Genomic DNA, 25,566 nt, shown 5'->3' on the forward strand with positions numbered 1-25,566 from the left:
TACCCATGCCATGCCAGGTAAAGCAAACCTACCCCCATGTGATCAGCTCACACCGCCTCTTAATAAACTACAGAACTATTAGAGACTGAAATAAACAGCAACCCTCAGTGCCATAAATGCGGGGCAGAAAAGTGAGGGGAGATTGCAGATTACTGAAAGGTTTCTGCAAACACATCACGGCTCAGTTTCTGTTGCCTTCGAATCTCAACTAATTCACCTGTTTGGAGCCTGCCCAGAAATTCCGCACAATCCCAACTGCTCAGATAGAAATGGGGGGGGGGGGGGGGGGGAAGGACAACATATTTCCTCCTCTAGCCTGTTTCCTGTTTTGAGCTGCACAGGGCAGGGATTGTGCCACCCTCTCTTTGAAAAGGGCATCTGTGGGCAACGTGGTTTTCTTTTTAGAGGGGAGGTCACGTAATCCAGGCGAGCAATTTCCTTTTGCAGGATGGTAATTCAGCTTGGATTTCTGCACCATGCTCCGCAGACAGGCGTGGGCCTGCACACACACGCATAGATACTTGCACAAAAGACAACCGCAAACAAAATTTGCATCTTCCTGGATAAGGAAGAGCCTAATTAAATGAACTTTTCGTTTCCTTTTTAAACAGCGGAGTCATTCGAACTAACCACAACCATATTTTCCCCCCCAACAGCTCAAAGGGTGGCTCCACTGGGCAGGTTTTGGATTTTTTAATGGTTTAAAAGGTCCAGCTCATTTCGATTGTCATGCCCCTGCCATTCACTGCCAACCTCGAGGGCAGGGGACTGGCCTAGACGACCTGTTGAGATCGTCCTGCACGTCTATGATTGAAATGAACCAACCCAGGGCATTTTGCGACCTTTCCATAGATTTTCAAGGAATATTCAAGACGTCAATATTCTGAGGAACAAGAGAGCTTTGTCTTAACGAGGAAAAGTGGTGGAGTGTAGGTCAGGCTTAGCTAACACAGGTTAACTATGCCTCACCTGAATTGTGAGCTTTTTCCTAGTGTATATGCAAGGTCGGGGTGCTGGAACAATGTGTACAGTGGGGGTGCTGAGTGCCATTGAACCAAACTGTAAACCCTGCATATGATGGAAAGCACTTCAAACCAGGGGCAACAGCACCCCTAGTCCCAGCACCTATGTGTGTGATTTAACAGATCAAGTGGTAGCCCTGATTAGGCTATAGCTCAAGCCAGTAAATCAGTCTGAAGGTGTTACCTTGCACATACACTAGGAAAAAGGTTACGTTCAGATCAAACTTAACTGCATAAGTCCCCCAGGTTCCCCGGGTGCGTACTCGCATTGCTACCTCATGGTGTAGCCCGCCTCGCTGCACCTCACCGATACTTTGAGCAAGCTAGCTAGAGCCCTGCTGGCAGATGTGTCACTAGGCTAGGTCTGCACAGCGAGCGGGGGGTCGACAGACATGGCTTAGTGGGGCTTGCATTTGCGCTCTCGCAATAGCTGTGCAGACAACGCTCTGAAGTGGCAACTCAGGCTAGAGTCCAGGCTGTGAAGCCCATCCTCGTCCCTACGTTCAGAGCCCATGCTCCAGCCCAAGCCACAACTTCAAGTGCCTAATGGAGACAACTCTGTGTTCTTCTTGAGAGCTGCCCAATAATCCAAGCCAGCCAGTTACACAGCTTTGGTGGCCATGAAACCACTGGAACGCAGAAGGCTGCCGCTCACTAACATCACGCCACCACATGGAAAGCAACCTGGAGAAACCCATTCCCATAGCTGACAGAGCATGTGATGAAGGAGGGGAAGAGGCGCAGTGGGCCCAGACAGGTACTGCTCAGCCTTCCCTTCCAGCCAAAGGCCAGACGTCAGGGTGGCACTGCACATGGGCAGACGGTTAGAGGAGGGGTGGGGATAAAATATTGACTCAATATGAAGGTGCCTGCGAAAACTTGAGACCCCCCAGGCAATTTAGCCCTACTGCTGAGAAATCGTCCAGGCTTGAGTGTTGTGCTGGAAGCAAAGGGGAACGCTGAAAATTACACACACAAGCATGGATCATCAAAATGAAACACAAACCTCCATCCTCCTTACCCCTTGGCAGCGCTGATAATGGTACTTCAGGCCGTAAATACTGGGGAACTCCAGCCAGCAGCCTGAATTGGGGCACTTCACCCTGGAATGGGCCTTGAACTCATCTTTCCACTGGTTCATCAGGGGCAGCTGAGAAAGGGAGACATGTGGCCCGCAGCTGAATAAACACCTTCCAGCATCCCATGAACACAACACACGCTGGGGCGAACATTTCAGAAGGGCTGGGGCAGAGAATGCAGGCTCAACGTGTCCTCAAAATGTGCACCTGTAAAATGAACTACTTGTACCTGTCACCGCCTGCTTTCTACCCTCAGTCAGGTACATGCACTCAGTTTTGCTTCAACTGGGGATGCAATCATGCACTCACACATTGCACCTGCAAAAGGGAAGCAGCCCATCTCTCACTGTGTTTCCCAGATGACTAAAATACACTCTAGCCCAGCCCCATAAATCTCATCAAAAGTCACCTCAGTGATTTAACTACCCCACATTTCATCTGGTCAGCAAATCACGCCGCACCCTAGTCTAATGACAACCTGCTCCATATGTTGTCCATGCTACAGGACTGAAATTAAATTGTACAATTCCCCAGGGAATAACTCACACTTTACTAAGTGCCACCCAATAATTAAATCAGCTCTGACACCCCCACGATGAATATGCCAGATCTCTAACCTGCCTAATGGAAAGCACTGTCTTGACATGCAAAAGCCTATACAAGTGACTCGCGATGCTGAGTGTCCAACTGGAGACACCGGGAAGAGGCCCAGAAAGTGCCGAGTAACTGCACGGGTGTCTCAAGCGTGGCATCCAACCTGCCAGTCACTTCTTGGAATCTGGACTGCGTCTATTTTTCACGTTATGCCAATGAGTAATTCCAAACCCATGCATCAAACACCCCTCTCTTTGGCAACCCTACTGAAGAAACCACAGTGTGGATCATGCCAGTTGTTAAGCCGTACTTTATATATAATCCCCATAAATAAACCATAGCTCACATCATCCTGTCACCCACGTCGCTCCCATAAACACATCACCCTTGGCGTCAAATTGTTCAAAGGGGACACACCCGGCCGTGCAGACAGACGTGTGTGCAAACAGAGCTTCATTAGCACATGCAACAGCAGGGCCAGCCTGAGCAAAAACGCTTCCCAAGGGGCAGCGAGATGGCTGACATCTGTGTCTGCCGATATCCCATTTGCATGTGCAACCGTGGTAACTGCATGAACAAAGACTTGCGCTGTCCGCTTTTTAAAAGCAGCATCCCTAGGTCCTGCTCCTGAGAGGTCCTGAGTCCACTGGGCACTCAGCAGGTCAGTCCCACATTGCACCGTCCATGATCAAAGAGGGACATCTCACTTAGTGACGTCTCACCTATCTCGACGGGCTGCTGTAAGGACTCGGACTGCTGCCTGCACTGCTAACCCAGACTGCAAAGCAGCCTCATGCTGGAAGGGGGAGTTGCTTTCAATTAGGCTGGTGGTTGTCGCTCTCCTTCTTTCTGGCAGATGCACACACAGGCTCTGTAACAGCATCTCCCCAGATTCTTTCACAGTCAGTGGAATTAAAACCGGCTGATCAGGACCACCACCTGGGTACCTGGTGCTGGCCCTGCCCCACCTCAGACACGTAGGGGTTGGGGTTGGGCTTTTTACTAGCTCCTTTGCAGGGGGCTGGACAGGATGAGGAAGAGAGAAAGGGAAGGAGAGAATCACAGCGAGAGAGAGAGACGAGGGCAAGGGGGAAATCAGGGTACCAATGGATTTGGATTCTTACAGGAATGTCTTTCAGCACCTGGTTTTCTGCCTTAGGTCTCCCTTTCTTCTTGCCTTCTGTTTTGTCGCTGGTTGCATTTCCTGCAAACAAACACAGAACATGTGGCCCACAGCTACCCAGCCAGCAATTCGAGACCTTGATTTCTGTTGCTGCACTAGACTTCTCCGGCCAATTATCCAGCAGAGATAGCCCACCATTTCCTAACCCTCCCTCCTGATTGTGCCGTGACTGTCCAAGCTTCGCACCGCCACGATTCAGCCTGTATCTAATCCAGTGCACGCCAGCAGCCAAACTCCCAGGGCGGGAATTTCAAAACGCTCAGCTCTGGGCAAGCTCTGCTCCCATTTAACCCACTGACTTCAGCGGGAGCAGAGCCGGGCCGAAGCGGAGTGCTCCTGAAATCCCTGCCCTACTGGTCCTTTTCTTTTTGTCTTCAACAATAAACAGACTTGGGCTGGAAAAAGGAGCCAAACCCTGATGCCCAGTGAAGGAAACCGTGGGCAAAGATCCAACAAGGGGACCGAGTAGCCCAAGCCAGGCTGGAAAACACAGGAATCGCCCAGCCCCACCTTAATGCATTTGAGTTCCAGTGTACTCCCACTCTGCCTGCACAACAATCGCTCCCAGCAACGTGGCAATTACAGGTGTGCTTAGAATGGAAGCGTTATGGCAGAGGAGGTGAGCGGTAGGAGGAGATGGGACGGGTAGAGGAGAGTGATGAGTTGTGGCTATGGAACTGATCATGGGGAGCTGCAGAGACTGGAGGTGAGGCAGTAAGGCTAGGAAGAAAGAACAGACGATGGAGAAAAAGGATGGGGCCTAGGAGAGACTACACGCTGCATATCACCTCCGTGAGGCTGTTTAGGGGCGAAGTTCACCCCTCTGCAGGGGGGCCAGCATGTAGCCTGTAAACGGCTTACATCCTTTCTTGAAGGCTTTGTACTTGGCCCAAACTCAGCCTGGTCTCAAGCCGTAGCAGCTTTGAGCCTCTTGCCCCTGCGTTCCCTACAGGAGCCCTCACTCCCGGGCAATCCCTACTGGTCCCAGCGGGAGTTCAGCTCACTCTTGGGGTCTTTTCAGAGCCCTATTTACAGTGACCTCGTCTCTAGCTCCTGGCGGCGCTTCCCAAGACCCACCCCAGGTCACTGCTGGAAGCAGCCCTCCAGGGCTTTCGCTCACATCTAGCTTGTAGGATCAGTCTGCCTCAAACAGGGGGGCTGAAGGAAAAGGTTAGCAACTGCCCCAGGCTGAGCTCCCCTTGTTACTGGAGCTCACTAGCAATCCCTGGGGAACACCGCCCTTTCTGTGGCCAGTGTAAGCTCCACTTCTCCATGGGGAGCTGGGAGCATGTTCTGTGAGTGTGCCAAATGGGCACTGCCCGAATGCAGTAACGCGCAGACAGACAGGGCAAGTTCCAGCACAGGCCTAAGTGGGACTATCATGATGTTTAGCCCTTGTTCTGGCTCCATTGTCCAGGGATGAACTGCGCTGGAGCTGAATGAAGAATTGATGGTTTGGTTCTGTTGACCAAAAACAATCCCACCCCCCTGCATTTTTTTAGGATAGTTTTCTATGTTATTTTCCCCTTTTTCGTTTTTTAAAAACAAGTTGAGCTACATTTCTAAACGAAACGTCGTTCTGAACGGAAAAGTTGACATTTTCATTTTGAAAACATCGACATGCAATGTTTCAACATTAAGAAAAAGTCATTTTTTGCAGCCAAAACTATTCATTGCATTCAACCCAAATTCGTGAATAGTTTTGGTCAGCCCAAAACTGCCTTTTTTTTGCCAAATAAAGTATTTGTCCGAAAAATTTCACCCAGTTCTAAAACTCATCCCACGTGAACTAAGATTGGATTATCACCGTTTTTCTGCTATCAGACTTGCTGAATGCATCAACAGCAGCAAGGTACCTACCCAAATGACCCTGGTTTGCAGAGTCCGTCTGCCAAGCTGATGTCCCCCAGGGCTGTATTTTCATAAGATCCACTAGCATCCTGCATTACAGCCAGCATAATGGACCCTTCAAATATAACCTTCATCAACAGAGCTAATCCTCTGAAAATTCCATTAGGTCGAGCTCCTTTGGTATTCAATGACCTGGGTTCTTCTGCCAACTGCTGCACTAGTGTCCCAATGTAACTTCCTATCATTTCAAGCAGGACTGGCAGTCTCCTTTCTAATTTCATACAACCCCCCTTGAAAACAAAAACAAAGCTCCGGTTTGGCCTAACCCTAATGAGCAGCAGAGTTTTCATTATTGTCATGGGCCTGCCAGAACCAGCTCAGAACCCTTCTGAACGGTCAGAGAATGGCAATGCGTATTTACGGATCACAGGGCTGAGCACTATCTAACTGCTTAGGTCATAACGTATGGTCTCCAGCTAGCAGCCTGGGGGCCTGCCCAGCACTACTCCAGTTTTACACTGAAATCAATGGAGCTACTCTAGGATAAGACAGGAATAGTGCCGCAGAGAATCAGCATCACCACAGCAGGGTGAAGCTCTGCCCTTCCTCCTCCACTGCCGATTGTCAGTGTCCCGGTTGGGCTCTTTTTGTGCAGCAAAGATTTTTCAGGGGTCTACTCCATACCCCACGGATGGGGCAATTACTTAAATTCCTCATGAACACTCAGACAAGACTACCCACGTGCTGTTCTCCCGGCCTATCACATCAGTTAACGGCACAGATGTGAGTTCCTTGCAAGAGGAGGGGGGCAGTTTCCTTCTCCTCCTTGCCTGCCTCTGAGGATTTTGGGTTCCTAACACAGGACACGCCAGGAACCTCCTCTAGGATGAAGAGGCCTGGCCCTGCGAAAGACGGCAAGGGAGACAGTTTTGCTGACATCCTTCCAATCTGTGGACGGTGCTGCTTATTTTGCAAACAGGAGCTTTTGGAGTTGACTGAAGTATTTATTTACTGGCAAGGAATCAGAAGAGCCTCCAGTCACACTCGAAAGCCACAGTCGAGTTTCCCTCGCTTCATCACAGAACAGGCTGTGTGAATCACCGTGAGCTACTGCACCCACAAAACCACTGGCTGTTGGTTTTGTTATCAATACAGTTGCTGACACAGCAGAGTGAGTTTTAGGGGGCCTTAAATACGTACCTTAGAGGCTTTGGCCTTGTGCCAGAGATAGTGGGTACGAATGGACCACAAAACACGTCCTGATTGTGCCTGTCTGGTATCGCAATATATCTCTCTAACTTCCAGTTCAGGAACCTCCAGGTAAAAACATTGTTTTCTTTTATTTAATATAGCGTCAGGTACAGCAATGGTCCAGTGCAGTGGTTCCCAAACTTTAACAGCCCGTGAACCCCTTTCACTAAATTGTGAAATCTCGTGAACCCCCTCCTAAAAATGAATATTTCCAGGGATTTAAGTTTAAATTTTCTCCGCACGCCGTGGGGCTCCTGCTGCTGGACCCCGTTGACCGCTCCGGTCAACTGAGCTCCACTGAGCTTGGGCTGCAGGTCCCGCTGACCGCCGGGGCTCAGCCTGCCAGCCCCAACTGCCCGGCCCTGCTCTCCCTGGGGCTCGGGCTGCCAGCCCCAACTGCCTGGCCCTGCTTTCCCTGGGGCTCGGGCTGCCAGCCCCAACTGCCTGGCCCTGCTCTCCCTGGGGCTCGGGCTGCCAGCCCCAACTGCCTGGCCCTGCTCTCCCTGGGGCTCGGGCTGCCAGCCCCAACTGCCTGGCCCTGCTCTCCCTGGGGCTCGGGCTGCCAGCCCCAACTGCCTGGCCCTGCTCTCCCTGGGGCTCGGGCTGCCAGCCCCAACTGCCTGGCCCTGCTCTCCCTGGGGCTCGGGCTGCCAGCCCCAACTGCCTGGCCCTGCTCTCCCTGGGGCTCGGGCTGCCAGCCCCAACTGCCCGGCCCTGCTCTCCCTGGGGCTCGGGCTGCCAGCCCCAACTGCCCGGCCCTGCTCTCCCTGGGGCTCGGGCTGCCAGCCCCAACTGCCCGGCCCTGCTTTCCCTGGGGCTCGGGCTGTCTGCCCTGCATCCAGGTCCCACCTGCTGCCTCCAATGCGTGGGGTCCTCTGGTCGCCATGAGTGAAATTTTTCTGGCGAACCCCCTGTAACATTCTGCAAACCCCCAGGGGTTCGCGAACCCCAGTTTGGGAACCACTGGTCTAGTGCAAGATGGCAGAAGCAACTAAGAGTGACAAAAAATGGCAAACGCCTGTTTTTCTGTTATATTAAAGGACATTTTAGTGATTTTTATTACATTTTCCATGTGCCCATTTCTTTGACTGCTAGCATTCTCCCTCTGTTCCTGCTTCCTCCATCTACTCAGGGTATAGTTTAAGGCAAGCATTCAAAAATCATAAGTCAGGGCCCCCAAAGTCATGAGACTGACTTTAAAAATAATACATTTGGGGGCTGGGAGTGGGGGTTATTTGCTTTCTGGTGTCTGAGCCTTAAAGAGTCATGTTTGTCCATAACCATGAAGTCTAAATCTTACTTTTGATTTTTAAATGCAATTCTCATTTAATAACATGACTCCAGGAGCTGGGGCTCTAAGAAAAATACTGTGAGAGTTGTGCTAAAAATATGATACTAGATATGATCCATATTGCTTGGCACATGCTTATATACGGATTTCATTCTGAGATGAGGGTGCTCAGCACTTCTGAAAAGCCAGCCGCCAGGTTGTTAAAAATTTGGCAACCACAATGGAAACATCCAAAATTAGAAGCCACTTTTGAAAATGCAGGCCCCAGTGTATAGCAGAAAAAACATGAAGAGTGGAAACAAATTCTTAACGCTTTCCATAACTAAATTAGACCTTATTTGCAGCTGTACTGTAAAGGTGCAAATATCTGCAATCATGATATAAAAACTTCGAAAGACTGTGGGACCAAATTGTCAAAACCGGGCCTCTTTGTGTGCGTGCGCAACTCTGCCGGAACAACCACTTGCATGCACAATTTTTGGCACGCTGCTGCTAACCTAAGAACACTGACACATACCAACTCCAAGCCAAATGCAAATGGGTTTTGAGCATGTCAATCTTATCATTTGCATCAGCTAGTGGGAGTGTGCAAAAAAGTGTACGTGCCCCAGAAGTGAAACCATCCCCGCTCCAGAGGGCCAGGACAAAGCCTGTCCCATTTAAGCACTTCCTTGAGGGCTTAATTGCAACTTAAGTGGTGCACAGAGTGAATTTAACCCAAAGGCAGGTTGAAAAGGGGGAGGGATAGCTCAGTGGTTTGAGCACTGGCCTGCTAAACCCAGGGTAGTGAGTTCAATCCTTGAGGGAGCCATTTAGGGATCTGGGCCAAAAATTGGGGATTGGTCCTGCTTTGAGCAGGGGGTCGGACTAGATGACCTCCTGAGGTCCCTTCCAACCCTGAGATTCTATGGGCTTCTATTCTAAAAGATGTCCCTCTGCAATATCCAGAATAGGCCAGCAGAAGCAGTAAAATGAGGATTCAGGCTTAGATGCAGAGGGTTTAATTAAAGGAGGGGGAAAAAAAACCCTGCTAGTAAATGCTCCATCTGAAGGGTAAACAAAAACAGCTTGTGGAGAACAATTTAAATCTACAAAAAACAACCCAAGAATAAACTCTGCAAACTCACATGCTACGCTGCCAGAGAATTCAAAGATTCCGACTCAAAATCTGGCTCTAATTTAGAAGCTAGATCTGTGGGTTGTGGGGTTTTTTTCCCTTTTTTTGAACAACTGTTACAAGTTAAATGAAAGGCTACCTGTTTACAAAAGTTTACTACCTGTTTACAAAAGTTGTATAAGTAGGGGCATAGCGAGCAGATCGAGGGACGTGATCGTTCCCCTCTATTCGACATTGGTGAGGCCTCATCTGGAGTACTGTGTCCAGTTTTGGGCCCCACACTTCAAGAAGGATGTGGATAAATTGGAGAGAGTCCAGCGAAGGGCAACAAAAATGATTAGGGGTCTGGAACACATGAGTTATGAGGAGAGGCTGAGGGAGCTGGGATTGTTTAGCCTGCAGAAGAGAAGAATGAGGGGGGATTTGATAGCTGCTTTCAACTACCTGAAAGGGGGTTCCAAAGAGGATGGCTCTAGACTGTTCTCAATGGTAGCAGATGACAGAACGAGGAGTAATGGTCTCAAGCTGCAGTGGGGGAGGTTTAGATTGGATATTAGGAAAAACTTTTTCACTAAGAGGGTGGTGAAACACTGGAATGCGTTACCTAGGGAGGTGGTAGAATCTCCTTCCTTAGAGGTTTTTAAGGTCAGGCTTGACAAAGCTCTGGCTGGGATGATTTAACTGGGAATTGGTCCTGCTTCGAGCAGGGGGTTGGACTAGATGACCTTCTGGGGTCCCTTCCAACCCTTACATTCTATGATTCTATGATTCTATGAAAAGTTTACAAAACTTTTCCCCAGAATAAGCTAACTCTCAAGTTTTATGCTGTATGCCCCAAATACCCTGGGGCAAAGAGGCATCTAGAAAATAAGACAGTTTAGTATTTTAGTTCGAGTTCCTTAAAGTCATACCAGCTGTTCTGCTTGGCATTGATAGCCATGTACCCATCGTTCCGCTGATCCCTAACGATGTGTGTGTATAATATGTGGCTTTTAGTCTCTGGCACAGTTATAACAGAATATAAAATAACTGCCGAAAGCTGAGCTCTCTGCCTTATAAAGCCACAGATCTGACCCCCGGCCCCTCCCATAAGGTAACCTCATTGCTCCAGCACAGCTCCCATAGCTACAATATAACAGAATGATGCAGTCTAGTGGTCAGAGCAATCAGGAGCCAGCTGCTGTGACAGTAGGGACCGGAGCCCATTAAACCAGGTTACTTCACAACCATGTATTTGCTGCTGTTCATCCCATTCAGGCCCAAACTTTACAAACAGCCTCGCAAAACTGTCATGAAAACACACCCACGCAGATGGAAACTCTGCCTGCCCTTCCCCTGCCAGGATGATTGAGAATGATGAAAAAAAAAAAGAATGTTATGCACTTGCCCATCAAAAACAATTACTAGCCCTGATTAAGTGGGTTAATAGAATTTTGCATGGTTGCTTTGAAATCCTCTTAGTTCTGGAGTAAGGTTTGCAGGTCCCCTTTCAAAACCCTTACCAAAGTTCTATTAAGAGTTTTCCACTTATTAGAAATTCTGTTTGTTGGTTACATGTTTTTCTTTGCCTCCTGGATTCTGAGACTGTAAGGTGCACACAGGTAATATTTTCAAGCTTTTCTATGCAACCATGAGGGCTAGAAACTTTATTGTAAGTGAAAGCTGAGATTCTCACATAATCACATGACTCCAGGAGCTGGGACTTTAAGACTAACACCCAATATTGCAAGACTCACTGTAAAACAGCAAGAGCTGGCAACCCTGCAACTTCACTTTTCTCCTCTGTCAGGAGGGATAGTCCTTTTTGAAAAATATCTGTTACTTTTCCAAAACACTCTGCCAGTTCAAAATATTCTAAAGCAGTTAGAACAGCATGCCCCCCCCCATTTTTCTATGAAGTTTCCCAAGAAAAGAAGCACGCCAGTTGGGGGCCTGGCATGTTTGGAATGGCTGGTGACACTTCATCTTCTCTATTTTTTTAAAAACTCTTAAAGACATTAAAAACTATTTTATTTATTTAAATCCTTGTTCATCCATTTCCAGCACGGGCAGAGATGCAAACTGCTTCTTCGTCAAGAAGAGGGAGCAACTGGAGGCCTATTCCAGAGGAACAGAAAATATATCGCTTATTTCGCCAACATCTGGGCTCACAGCTACCCATCTGCACCACCTGCCAGCTCCACAGCACAGCTGCAGGGAAGCCAGCTGTGGTTAGTGTGCTGGGATGAGGTACTCTTTTGGCACACAGTGTGCAGCACAACGCTGCGGGTGTTAAACCCAGGTTGTTTATAGTCCTGTACAAGGGAGGCTGCTATAACAAGCCTGCCTGATCCGGGTTGTGGCAAGTGCCTTGCTCTTCCATTCCCGCAGCTGTGAAGAGAAATGCCGTGTATATCTTCTAAAAGAAGTTGAAAGGCAGGGTCAAACCCTGTACCTTTAAGGCACATGGCATTCTGTGCAGATTCTCTAGGTATCCAAAGCCCCTCATGGTCAAGATCAAATCCACAGCATGAAAACCATGCTCTCCTTGAAATGGATCACAGAACAGACAAGCTGGGCACAGGGCTTTGGAAAGACAGCAAGCCAGAGAGGGCCGGCAAAGCTACTACTGCGGAGGCAGCTTCTCCCTGGATCTGCACAAAGCTTAATTTCACACCTGTGAAGTTAACCTTGTTAGGAGCTAACACCCCACAGAACTCTCCCACAGCGGGAATAATTACAAGTTTTCACTCCAGCACATTCATTTAAACCAGGAAGTGGAGGAATCAAAAATGGAGGGTGTTTTTATTTTATTTTAAAGACATTGACAAGAGCTGATACAGCAAAAACCAAAAAAAGGCCTTCCGACAGATTTAGTTCACTCTACTTAGCTCTGAGTAACACCACTCAGATAGCAATTATATGTCCATAATTAATTATTTTCTCCCTCACTGCAGCTACATGCACTTGTGAGCGCTCAGACAACTGGGATGCCCGTCGGAGCGTCTCTGACACCTAGTTTTGGGGTGGGATGGATGCTGACCTGTGGAATGGAATGTCTCATTCTTTACCCCAAGGGTGACTTTCATCTCAGTTTGAGAAGAGTTCTCAAACTTTTTCAGCGCCTGGACCACTGTTTAATCCAGAGCGTGTCTCGTGAACACTCCCCTGCATGTGTACAGTCAGGGGAGTCACCTCCCGTCCCACCGGCGATTGAATAACGTCCCTGTAGCAACTATGGCAATTGCCTACAAGGAAAAGTAACACTTAGGCCAAGATTTTACCACGTGACCATTGATTTTGGGCACCCAACTTGAGACATCTTAAAGGGGCCTGATTTTCATAATGTGCTGAGTACCCATCCTAGGGCCCTTTAAAGTGTCTCAAATTGGGCACCTAAAATCACTGGAAAGACCCAGCTCCATGTAAGCAGCTAGTTTTACAACATAAAAATGGCCATCCTGGGTCAGACCAAAGGTCTATCTAGCATCCTGTCTTCCGACAGTGGCCAATGCCAGGTGCCCCAGAGGGAACTTCCTCAATGAGTAACTGTTCATCACAGCCACATGATTCATGTCGCCTCCACCAGCCATCAGCATAGGCAAAGTCCCCGTTCTGTGCATTGCAATTGTGGCCCACGGGCCAAAGTTGGATTAGCCAACAACGACTTCCGCTTGGAAAAAAGCTATCTTCGAGTGCCTGCATTCTAAACAAGGAGTGAAAGCACCAACAAACTTCAGCCCAGTAGATCACCTAGTTGGCTGAACTTTTTAATAGCCTTTCCTGGAAAGAGACGGGGACATCAGTGAATGCACCACTCCATTCTGCCAGCTGCGGGAGGAGAGTTTCAGGCTCTTCCGTGGACTGGCACAAACTATCCATGTGACAAATCTCATTACAAATAAATAAATAATCATAAAAAGAATTACACGCCATCAGGACCAAGAATTCACATAAACGAGAGTGCTGTAGCCAGACAGCCTAGGGGCACGGTCCTGGCTGTCTGAATGAGCTGCACTGTGGGGATGACAGAGACTTCCCTTATGGTGATGGATGGCGGAGGCCATGTGAGTCACGCAGTGCTGATGAAAGGTCACTTAATGGGGAGGCTGAGCTTCCTGACTGGGTCTTGCACAGCCAGGGCATTTGCCCCAAGACGGCAAGCTGCAGGACAGTAACTCAAACTTATGGCAGGTTTATAGATCCCTGGATAGAAAAAAAACAGCTTTCACTGGAATGACAACCTTTAGCAAACAAATCCCACTGGCCTCACATATTCCCAAACCCAGCATTCTGGGCTGTGTGCGTGTGACAAATGAGACCTCAGGCACAATAGACTAGTTAGACAGACAACAAGCAGGAGGTCTCCTTTTCTACCTCTCAGCTGTCCCTCATTTCAAGCAACGCCATTCACTTCCGTCCCCAATTTCCCTACGTTCTATACAGATCTAGGGACCCCTCGCTTTTACTGTGGAAAAACATTTACATCAGCAATAGAAATGAAACTGAGGCAGCAGAAAGCATCACGCTACCTAACCGAATCCTCCAGCATTTTCCCAGGTCTGCATATAAAATGAGTGTCCCTCAGTCTGGATCTTTGCCTCACACGCAGGTTTTGCAATGCTGAGAGGCAAGTCCCCTTCCCGTTGGTTTGGAAAGTGGCAGTTCCAAGACCTACTGCATGCCCCGTCTCCGCCACCCCCTTAGCTTTGAGAAAAGAAAACCCAATTCCTTACCCAGCTTGGGGGGCTCAGGGGTCGGATTTACCCTCATCTCTGTCCTGCTGCCTTCTTTGCTTGCACTGGTTTTGCTGGACCCTGCAGCTCTCCTTCCACCTCTGAAGGAATACGAATCCGCCATCTCTAGAACGAGCAGAAGACACATGTTAAAAATACAAAAATCCTCTGCCACAGAGAAAGCATACACTGCAAGCAAGAATGGCATCTACAGTGGAAAAAATATTAAACAGGACTAAATGTTCTCATTTAAAAAAAGAAGCGGGGTGCATTTGCAAATATTTGTTTTATGGTTGAGGGATACTATAGACATGGTTGAGGAGCTGCTTTCATTATAAACCTGTTTCCTCTAAGCATACAAGAGCAAAGACTTTATTAGAAGTGACGGGCTGGATTCATACAAAGAAACAACGAACAAACGGCTTTTCTTCTTTGTTTATTTCTCTGCTTTCATTAGAAGATAACAAAAGGAAAAAAAGGTGAATTTTAATGAACAGATCCCACGATAAATTTCCAATTTTTGTTATGAATGGCAAACCCGTCTAAACTGAGAATTGTGAATGTTCCTTAGATCCCCCGGATTAATAATTCAGGTTGGCTTCTCTGTAAATAATGAACATCAAAAATGATCACGAGAAGCCCGATCTCGCTTCCATAGAAGCCGACAGCGAAACTCTATCAACTTCAATGGCAGCAGGATGAGTCCTTGGAATTGCTGGCTCTTACAATTCCAGCCCGAGCGGGAGCATTTTCAAACACACTGTAAAATCATCACAATAAAATGAATGGAGGGAGGGAGGGGTTAAAACAAGTGGCAGGAATGCATGGTGTACTAGGCCACCCACGCAGCAGAGATGACGGGGTCCTCCAGAAGTCATTAGCTGCAGAGGTCCTTATTGCTTTTATAGCTTGGAAGCCTCTTAAGGTATGTAATGAATCTGCTAGAGTTGAGTAACTGGTGATTTTAGGGCAGCATGGGGCAGGTGTCTCTAAAGGCTGGACTGGAGAGGCAAGCAACGTCTCTATAATTAGCTGCATTGTGGAGACAAAGTAGATGGGAGTCAATTGAAGCATAGCTCTTTCCCATTAGCCCGGCCTCTCTTGTAAAGGATGATTAAACAGACTATGCCAAACCCATCCCTGATGTCATTCAGCTGAAATCAATGGGGCTGAATGAGGGATGAATTTGGTTCATCTGTTTACATTGGCAGTTTGTTCCTCTGACGCACAAGTCAATTTCCAATTGGGATCTAAGAGAGAAGGCCCGATTAATCTCTCGGACCCGAGGGCTTGACCCTACCTCTTTTACTCAGGTGAATAAAGGTTGCATGGTTGGTCCTCAGTTCAAATAAATGGGCTGTGCAGGGTTGAAACGGCAATTCCATAACACCCGGACATGGCCAAGTGCAGTAACTCAGGGGCTCTCAACCTTTCCAGATTCCGGTCCCCCTTCCAGGAGTCTGATCTGTCTTGCGTACCCCCAAGTTTCACCTCATTTTAAAACTACTTGCTTACAAAACCAGACATAAAAATACAAAAGTGTCACAGCCACACTAGTACTGAACAATTGCTGACTTTTTCTTTTTTACCATATAATTATAAATACATCGACTGGAATACAAACATTGTACTTACATTTCAGTGTATCATATATAAAGCAGTATAAACAAGTCACTGTCTGTATGAAATTTTAGTTTGTACTGACTTCCCTAGTGTTTTTTATGTAGCCTGTTTTAAAACTAGGCAAATATCTAGATTAATTGATGTACCCCCTAGGAGACCTCTGTGTCCCCCTGGGGTACATGTACCCCTGGCTGAGAACCACTGCTGTAACTCACACCCCTGGAGGAACAGGCATCCAGACACAATGCCTTGCAGGGTCAATAGAGCACTTCAGTGTGTATGGTTGTCTCCTTCTCCCTTCCTATTACCCAAATCACCTACATACATTGTGCACTTTGCATTTCCCTAGTCCTGTCACTTGAGGATCGCTACACACTCGACCGACATTGCACAGTTGTGAGCCTACACTCATTAACCAGGGAGGTCACTATATCCATTTTGCAAATGGGAGAAACTGAGGCACAAAGTGATTGACGTGGCCCTGATCCCACAGTGAATCAGAGTCAGATCTGGGATTAGCATCCAGTTCCCAATCCACTTCTCTGACTACTAGGACAGCTCTGTAGCCTGCATGAGCGTCTTGCAGATTTTCACTTTTTATTGCGGGTAAAAGATTAACAATACGGGCAGCGAATGAGCAAGAGGGAACAGCAGAAGCAGATGCAGTCCAGCACCTCAAGAAGCCCTGATGCAGATTTGCAGGCCTCCACTCCAAAATAAGGCCAAATTTGCCAAGTACAATAAACCTCCCCATGTCACCTTTTTGAATACACAGTGCAGGACAATTCACCGCTACAAAGAGTTTTTAAAAGGCTGGCTATGGGTAATACAGGTAGACTCCAGAAACCCCAGGTTGAAAATATCTGATTTGAGCAATATCTTCCAATATTGTCCTCAGATCCTGGTTCAATTCCCTGTCCTGGGCCAGTCGCTCCCTGGCTCACAATACTGCAGAGGGAGTACACTCGGTGTGTGAGGGATGCCTCGTGTCCCAGTTTAAGCCCTACAGGGAAGTTTTCACCATTGACTTCAATGGGAACAGCACAGAAACAGCAGGAGGGGCTCTGAAGAGTCCCCGCTAGTTATTTTTCTTGGCTGAAGGATGAACATTTATACATAGGGGCAAAACATTCCTATGGACACAGACCAACCTGCCTGGCCCTGTGGCCGACTCACCCTTACTGTGTGGCCACGGGAAAGTAATTTAACCTTTCAATTTCCCAAGTCACAAGACAAGGATGATAATATTTACCCACTATCCAGGGGCAGGGGGAGGATTGATTAGCGAATGTTTGTTGAGTGCTCTGATGAAGGGGTGTGTGTGTGTTTGAGTGTGTGTGTGTGTGTTTGAAAGTAGGAGAAGAAATAGCCCAGGTCCAGGAACCTCTACCAAAAGCTACTGTGCCTCTAACAGGGGTCTTCACATGAGCACAGATCCTTCAGTGCATATAAAAGTTAATGGAATATAAACATCAGCAGCTTTATACTTTTCTCCCTCGGGGGGTGCGTGTTGGGTTCTTTTGATGTCCCACAGAGCTGACACGCACGGATCACAACGGCTTTGCCATTTTTAAGGCAGATATAACGTTATCCCACCACACACACACCTAGATACAGACACTCTCAGCTAGCCCATAAGAGCCATGCTGCCAAACAATTAACAGACACTGAGGCAAGGCACAATGAATGGACACTGTGATTCTGTGCCGTCAGCTAGTGGGCAAATATTTTGTTCTCTGGATGGACATCACGCTTCAAACGTTTCCTGGTTTGTGGTGTTTATTGTAGGGTTGCTTGTTTGTATTTACTTATGCTTAGGTGTTTGTTTTGCTCTTGGGTTTATTTGGGCAAGCGGCCCCTTTGTACTTACTGGGCCCAACTCTGCCCTTGGTTACACACATCTACATCAGGAGTCCACTGAAGTCACTGGAGTGATACCAGAATCAGACCCACTGTGCATGCTGCAGTTTGTAAACAACACCTAGCTCTTATCTTCAGTAGATTTCAAAGATCTTTACAAAGGAGGCATCATTAGCCCCATTTTACAGATGGGGAAACTGAGGCACAGAGGGGTGACGTGATTTGCCTAAGGTCACCCAGCAGGTCAGATGCAGGACTAGAACGCACATCGCTCCTGAGTCTCAGTCCAGTGTTCTATCCACTAGGCCACACTCTTGCCGAGAGACCTTTAACTACAAGCACCTAAAAATTCAGACATGCTCTTTGCAGTTATTATTCATCCTCTGAAAGTCTGAGTTGCTGTTAAATTAAACATCTGTATAGCCCTGTAAATGCACATGGTCCTTTACAGAACACATGCTCCCTGCCCCCCAGAGCTTACAGTCCAAACAGGCCAAGCCAAAGATGGGGCGCACGTTCAGGAGAGGAAGGAATGCTCAGTGATCCCCAAACACCGCAGCACCCATGTGTCTTGCCCCCTGACATCAGTCTCCCACCTCCATCTCTAAATACTCAACACCCCTCCATGCCTAGCTTCTGCCTGCTCTGGCCCCCAACCAGCCTGTAGAAGCTGGGGCACCTGTGAGGAGCAGGGCATTTGTGGGGAGGTGCCACATTCCCCCTTATTCTGTAGCAGCAGGGCTCCCATCAGAGCCTGGCTCCCAGGGTCCCTTTCTGAGTGGCCCCCTTCCGGTGGGAGGGAGAGGTTCAGAGCAGGGAGGAGAAGGTCACAGGCTCAGCGTTACCTGATGTGGGGAAACCCCCTGGCTATGAAGGGGGCCAGATGCCGAGGACAGCAGCCATCTCCCTGAGCCCACCTAGCCATGTCCCCACACAGCCTCGGAGCTCCACACACCTGCAGGAGGGGTAGGGAGGGAGGCTGCTGGGTAGACTCAAGTGCCCCATAATTCCCTCTGACAAAGCGTTCCCATGTAGCAGCGATGCTCAGTTTCCCATCCTCTGCAGGATTCCTCTCCGAGCAGGACGTGGCCTTGAGTTAGGACCGAATCCCACGTCTTTATCAGCACTAGACTCCCCAAAAGATACCGCTTCCCCTCCTCGGCCCAGACAACCCTGCAGCTTCGCTGAGCTGAAAAGCCGTGGACAGCTCTTTCACCCCAGCGTGTCGTTCCTGGAGCCCTGGATGCAACAGCCTGGCCTGAAGCCTGCAGGAGGTCAGACTAGATGACCATAATGGTCTCCCGTGGCCTTAAGATCCATGAATCTATGACCATGCATGTGTTGAAGGTGCAACTAATTATGCTCATCCATTCTGGCCAGTGGCACAGCTAAGGAACTGCAAAATCAGTTCTGGTTTGTTCTCCAGTTAAACCCCAAACCATTTAACTTTAAAAACCACAGATCAGATGTTTCACTTCAGAACTTCCTACAAAATTCCTTTTTTTGTATCTGTTTGCCTTAACTCAATTAACAAGAATCTACACAGCACTGTCCCTAAACAGACACCAATAGACACCCAGCTCAGCAACTGGCCCATCTGAGGTGCCACAACTCCCCCACAGTTACGCGAAAAGAATTTTCATTGGACTGCTCATCATGTGGTAGGGACTCAACCCAAGTCCCATCCCAAGTAACGGCAAAAGTCTAGGGAACAGAATCATTTGGAATTCAGCTGGCGCATAGGCACCTGATCTTGCTGCTGCATGGCCCCATGGCAAGAGCATGAGACTGGGATTCACGAGGTCTATTCCCAACTCTGCTATTGGCCTGCTGGGTGACTCTGGGCAAGTCACTTTTCCTCATTGTGTGTCTGTTTCTCCAAAGATGACAATGATAATGGCCTTCTTTATCCAGGACTTTGAGATCTACCAGTAAAAAGCACTATGGAAGAGCTAGGGATTATTATCATCATATTGTGCCATGCGCATTATACCAGAAAACATTCCCGCAGCGCTGCCCAATGTACCAGATACAGCATGACATTCTACTGCAGTGTCATTTTGGAAAGCAGGAGACATTTCAGGAGTTCTGCCTCCAAAGATGCTGGGAGCAAAAAGATACTGCAAAGCAACCTGCTCCTGCAAGCTCTCCACGTATGGAATTGCCGTTGAAGTCGAGGCAAGAACTCCCAGGCACAGAGACGTCGTGCAGGGTCACACAGAATTTTAAGAGGCTGCGATGTGACTTTCATGGGATTCCCGGTGTGGGTCAGGGCAGCACATGTGGTTTGTTCTGGGAGATGTGGTAACATGCCGAGACTCTCCAGCGTGTGGTGTTTGGTGATGAAAGCTTGATCGGGAGCACAGACACCAGGGTTAATCAGTCTCCAGATAAAAGGAGGAATTACAGCCTTGACTCTGAAGTCTCTGGCAATTGGAGCTGAACAGAAGGAATCATTTGTTCAGCTCACTTAGCCTCTTTGTCTGTTTGAGATGTATTTCTTAATTGTTATTATTTGTAGCCCAGCAGTGTCCGGAGGCCCCAACCCACATCAGGGCCTTATGGTGCTAGGCACTGCACACACAGCCTGAGGCAGTCCTTGGAGCAAAGATCTTACAGTCCAAGCAGACGGGACTGAAACGGTGGGAGAAAGGAAGCCTTGTTATCTTCATTTTACAGAGGAGAAACTGAGGAACGGGGAATGACTGTGGCAGAGCTGGGAATTTACCAGAGATCCCAAGTCCAGTGCCTTAACCAAAGAGCATCCTTGTCTGTGAGCAGCTTGTTATTCTGAAATGTATTGGTTATTAGAGATAATTATTCACAGAGATTTACTAAATATTTGATCCACAAAGTATGCCTGTGACTTCTTGCACGCAATGCATTCAATATTCTACTTTCAGGCCATGTTGATTAGCTTTGATTGGGCCCATAGGTTACATGGTATTGTTCCCGTTCCTTGACCCGATGAACATAACAGCTAGAATCCCATTTCTAGAGCAAATGCTCATGTTAATAATTTAAAAGTTCCCATTCCACAAATATTTTCTAATATCTGCTATTCCCTTGAAAATTCCTTCCAGTAAATTCATGCGCAGAAACGCAAACACCAAAAGGAAGAAAATTCGAAATACGAAGAGAGAATGTGGAGATATTCACCCAGCGCAGGTTCAGATCAAACCCGGAACATCATCTATATATAACTGCTTTGTGATTGAATTGATTTGGCTACACATACACATACACAGAATAGTATGTTCTATTTGAACAACCCCTAACACAATGGGGTCCCGGATCACGACTAAGTGGCCAGCGCTCAGAGTCCTCTTCTTGCGAACGTGGGGGCAGAGGTGCAAGACTAAATACTACTATTAATTACTGTACCGACAAAGATCCAGCAGAAGACAACCTGACATGGCTATGCTCAACCTGCTAACACAATAAACCATAAAACTGCACATTCCTTACCAGACTAGGATAGCTCAGGTATACCACAGTATTGCATATATATAGTATTTTAATGAGACATGCAATACCTGTGTTTGTCGCATAAATCGAGTACATACTTAGACAATTTTTAATGAAGAGTCTATTATTTACTTGATAGACAGCAACATTTCCTTTGAAACCATTACAAAGCAGACAGCGTGATCTGGTGGTTAGATTGGGAGACTGGGAGTCAGGACTCCTGGGTTCTTTTCTCTGTTCTCTCACTGTGTGAACTTTGTTGCCTCGAATGACACATGCTAGGTAAGGACACAGACGCAAGAGAGGGGTAAAGAAAATTTGGGCTGAGCCTATGTCCAGCACTCAGGAACTCCCTTGGTTCTACCCTTAGCCCCATCATGCACATACAGTGAAACTCACCCAAGGAATGGAGGACCCATGAAAGATTCTCTAGGCATCAGCCTCCGATGGACCAAGGTTGCAACCACCTGGTCTCCTGTCAGGCTGCAGATGTGAGGTGTGAATGCCAGAGTGGGCGCTTCACCCCCAGACACATGAAGCAGCTACGAACACACAAGGGCAACCCCCAGGCATTTGGGGGGTCTTAGATGAAGAGCACCTGAAAACTCCCATTGACTTCAATAGGAATTGTGGGTCCTTGGCACCTTTGAAAATTATAATAATATCAAGGAAACTATGAGAGCCTGGGGAAGTTTGAGTATTGATGCCACGAAAAACTTCACTTCCAAAAATTAAACCACAGGTTTTAACCAAAAAATTAACCCGTACATCAAACCAGGGAAACTTTGTTCCCTCCATTTAATGTACACGCTCTCTTAAAACAAACTTTTCTTGCTTAGGGGTGGGGGTGGGGGGATCTTAGAAACTCTCCAGCATATTTTATGTTCCACCTAATTGCTTTCTGAAAAACCTTTCCTCCTCCTTTTAATTTAGCCTACAATAATAACAATCAATTTATTGTATATTCGTGGGGGCCAAATCTGGTACAACTTGATGGATTTAGTGGAGTCGCACCAGGGTAACAGAGCAGAAATCAACCCATCATATTTTAACCAAACTTCTCGCTCTTTTATGACACATGCTGGAACCAGGTGATCAATTACTTCCAACCTCTTTCCATCCTTTCCTTAACTTTTGGCTGAAACCCTGTTGTGATTCACAATAGGGGAGGGGGGAAGGGGAGAAAATCGATGTCTTAAATATAGCAGCGCTAGGAGTTATGTTTATGACGTTGGAGCAAAGAAATGGATCCAGCGGACTCCCTGCAGCGTAGAAGAGATGGACCAGCTTTGTGATTTAGAGATATCACAGGGGACTGCTACACAGGGAATCCAAGTTCAAGTTTTCAGCTCTCTCCTGAGCAGCTTGGGCCAGGAGTTGCCAGCAAGGCTTTTAAAGCAGCATATTCTACCCTGGAGAAAGCAACGCACTTTACTCCAAAACCGAACCATCGCTCACCAACACAAATGGCCAGATGAGGTGGAACAAGAGGGGAGCAAAGATTCAAAAAGCTCAGCAGGATGGGGAGTTCAGATAATGCAGAGACCAAGGATGGGAGTGAGGAGAAAGCAAATGAGGGAGATACTATTGACAAGAGGGCTCTGAAAAATCTAATCGTACAAGGTGACAAAATCTACATATATTTTTCAAATTTGCTTTCATGCAAAAGTGTCTGGCTAGCATGAATTGCTTCCATAGCCCCTCTCAACAGCATGAAGTGGGGCTTGGAGAGCATCTCTCACTCTAATGCAGGACATATTCAGCCCTGGCATAAGCTGGCACAAGCCCTATTAAAGTCTGTCGTGTTTTACACAGGTAAATCTGTTCCCACAGTTACTTAACTTTTTCAGGCAATTTTTTCTCTGTCTTGTGAACTGATCTGGTGTAGGGGGACGTAGAGGTCACTGCGTCCAGGGGGACCGGTGTTGACACACAGATATTGGCATTTTAAGGTAGCAATTTGGAAGTTGGCATGTTGCTCCCTGGAAATCTATGGCTATTTGAATTTATTTGACACTATCTATAAGAGGGAAAAGAGCGCCGTGCATAAAAACCCATCAGTTTCTGCTCATCACTAAATACGCTGGGTCAAGCTACGTCCACTGCCACCTGAATTTGGCCCTTACTATCTAACCCAGCATTTCCTGGCTTGATCCCCACTAACTACTAACTGCCACGATCTAACAGTCCCCAGTAAGTCCACATGCTAATGGCCTGTAGGTCTTTAATAAATCCTCTCCCCTGACATACCAGCGTAACCTTCTCAGGTAAAGTGCTAACCATGGTGCAAAGAAGATGCCTGATGTGCAGCAGGCTGATATCCACTTGCTTTACTTATTATTAATAATTTATAAACTGCTGCAAATGTTCATGGCGTTGCTCAGGGGTAGGACAGTGCCGAAAAGGTCACAGATCCCTGCCCTGGAGAACATAGAAGCTAAAGGCACGAGGAGAGAGTCAGAAACAATAGCTAGCAGAAACCAATGGGCGAAACTGATGTTTGTTGTTCTTGTGAGTTTCTGACAATTCACTTTCACTCAGTATTGATTATCGTTTCTTCTGACTTTAGATGGGAACCAGGGCAACACTCTGATGAATGAACTGAGCAGTTCCCTAGTTCCACAGCAATTTCTGTTAGTCTCTCTCCAACTCACGTGCTGATCCGCTATTTGGTAACTTTCTTACAGAAACGTTCTGTGTATTACACAGACATCCCTACACTTTCTATAGGCACACGGCACTTAACAGACTAATTCCCTTCTTTCTCGAGCAGTGGAGGAAAAACACAGCCACACAAAAGCTGCACTGGAATTAAGGGCTGGTAGTTTTTACATTTGTACCATTCGGTACTGCAGTTTGAAAGGACAGACCTAAAACCAGGTTAAAATGGGTATAAATGTGCCCATCGTTCATCACAATGAGTATGTGTGCACATGCACGCACACAAAAAGCTTCTGAGGGTTTAAAGTTTCTGTTTCAAACATATTTGCTTCCTGCCCCCTGGCACCAAAGCTGATGGCAAAGCATGAAACCTAAAAGACATTAAACAGAATTAACCTAAACTGATTTATGGGATTCACAGCCCTGTCTGGCCTCCCTAGCCAACTGCCCACCTGGCATAGAAGTCTATGCCCCAGCCTCTGTGAGTGCTCATGCAGCTGTAACATCCCAGATCTGACCTAGCCTGCCCACGACAACCTGGAGAGAACGTCTTTGGGCTGGCTTTATAGAAGAGACAATTTAGCTGTAATGTCTCTGACCTAGCCCGTCCTATGAAAACATCCAACCAGCTGCCATGTCCCTGCTGGGAGTGCTCCGCCCCTGCCTTGCCCAGCCCATGTCAATGTCCATGTGAATATAACATCCCTGGTCTGGCCCATGGGAGTGCCCACCTGGATGTACGGTCTCTGACCTGCTCCATCCTTATGGGAGCCCAGCTAGCTGTCATGTCCCTGTCTGTTCATGTCATTACCTGCCTGCATGCTTTGCCCTTTGCATGACCTACCCCTCCCAGTGCCCACCTGGCTGTCATCCCCCTGGGCTCTGCCATCTAGCGGCCACATGGCTCACATGACCTTTGCCTGCCTTTCCCCGGCTGTGCCCACCTGCCCTTGGTGTCCTTGCCCTGTCCCTCCCATTGCCCACCTGGCTGCCATGTGACCTGCCCAGGTGTGAGCTGAGCTCACCTGCCTGTACTCCCCCCATTCTTTGAAGCTTAGCTGGCCGCAGGCCCCTCCCCCAGGCAAAGGTGTGGGCAGCCCCATGTGAATGTCACCTGTCACCGCCTGGGGCAAGGAGAGCGCAGCCCCGTTGGGGGAGGCTGCAGACAGACGCAGAGGAGCAACTTCCAAGCCCCCTTCCTTAAAGTGCCAACGCTGCAAATAAATAAAGAAATAAATACCCCCTTGCAACTCCCAGTCCCCCCCCCCAGCCCCTCCAGATCGCCTCCTCCGCCCCCTGGGCGTACTGTCTACCCTCCATTAAAAAAGGGAGGTGGGGTGGGGTTGGGTTGTTGTTTTTTTTGTTTGTTTTTGGCAAAAGGGAGGGGGCGAAAAACTATTTTTATTTCTTGTGCATGGGAAAAATAATTAAGGGGAGGAGGAAAAGGCAGTGAAGCAAAATGGCGACTTTTTTATGTAGAAGGAGGAGAGAGGGAGAGGGAGAGAGAAGGGGGGGAGGCATCCCAGGCGCGCCGCGAAAGGAAGCAGCAAAATCCTCGGGAGGGGGCGATCGGGCCCGGGGAGGGGGCGACCGGGCGGAGTAAAAGCAGGGCCAAGGGTGGAAAAGGGCCGGGGGAGGGCGGGGGAGGGGAGGAGGGTTGCCGGGGGGGGGGCTCCTTACCTCGGTGCTTGTGGCGAGCTCTCCAGGGCCCCGCACACACGCACACACACACACACACACGCGTGCTTGGAGCGGGCGAGGCGGCGCTGGCTCATGCGCGATCCCCCGCGCCCCCCTTCCCGGCTACCTTTGACAGTTTTACGGTCGGGGAAGAGGGAAGCAACTTGCAAC

At 48.1% G+C, this 25,566-nt stretch overlaps 1 protein-coding gene across 1 annotated transcript in view; it reads right to left on the reverse strand.

The window, feature by feature from the left end:
- ZNF512B (zinc finger protein 512B) overlaps nt 1–25,566 on the reverse strand; it is an 81,717-nt gene extending 56,151 nt beyond the window's left edge. Inside the window, exons 1-4 of the mRNA XM_048819971.2 lie at nt 25,396–25,566; nt 14,104–14,229; nt 3,820–3,899; nt 2,044–2,172 (exon numbers count right to left, since the gene is read on the reverse strand). Coding sequence (XP_048675928.2) covers nt 2,044–2,172; nt 3,820–3,899; nt 14,104–14,227 — 333 coding nt within the window. The 5' untranslated portion in view covers nt 14,228–14,229; nt 25,396–25,566. The remainder of the gene's footprint in view (nt 1–2,043; nt 2,173–3,819; nt 3,900–14,103; nt 14,230–25,395) is intronic.

The sequence above is a fragment of the Caretta caretta genome, chromosome 13, assembly GCF_965140235.1.
Source record: "Caretta caretta isolate rCarCar2 chromosome 13, rCarCar1.hap1, whole genome shotgun sequence".
Classification (NCBI taxonomy): Eukaryota; Metazoa; Chordata; order Testudines; family Cheloniidae; genus Caretta; species Caretta caretta.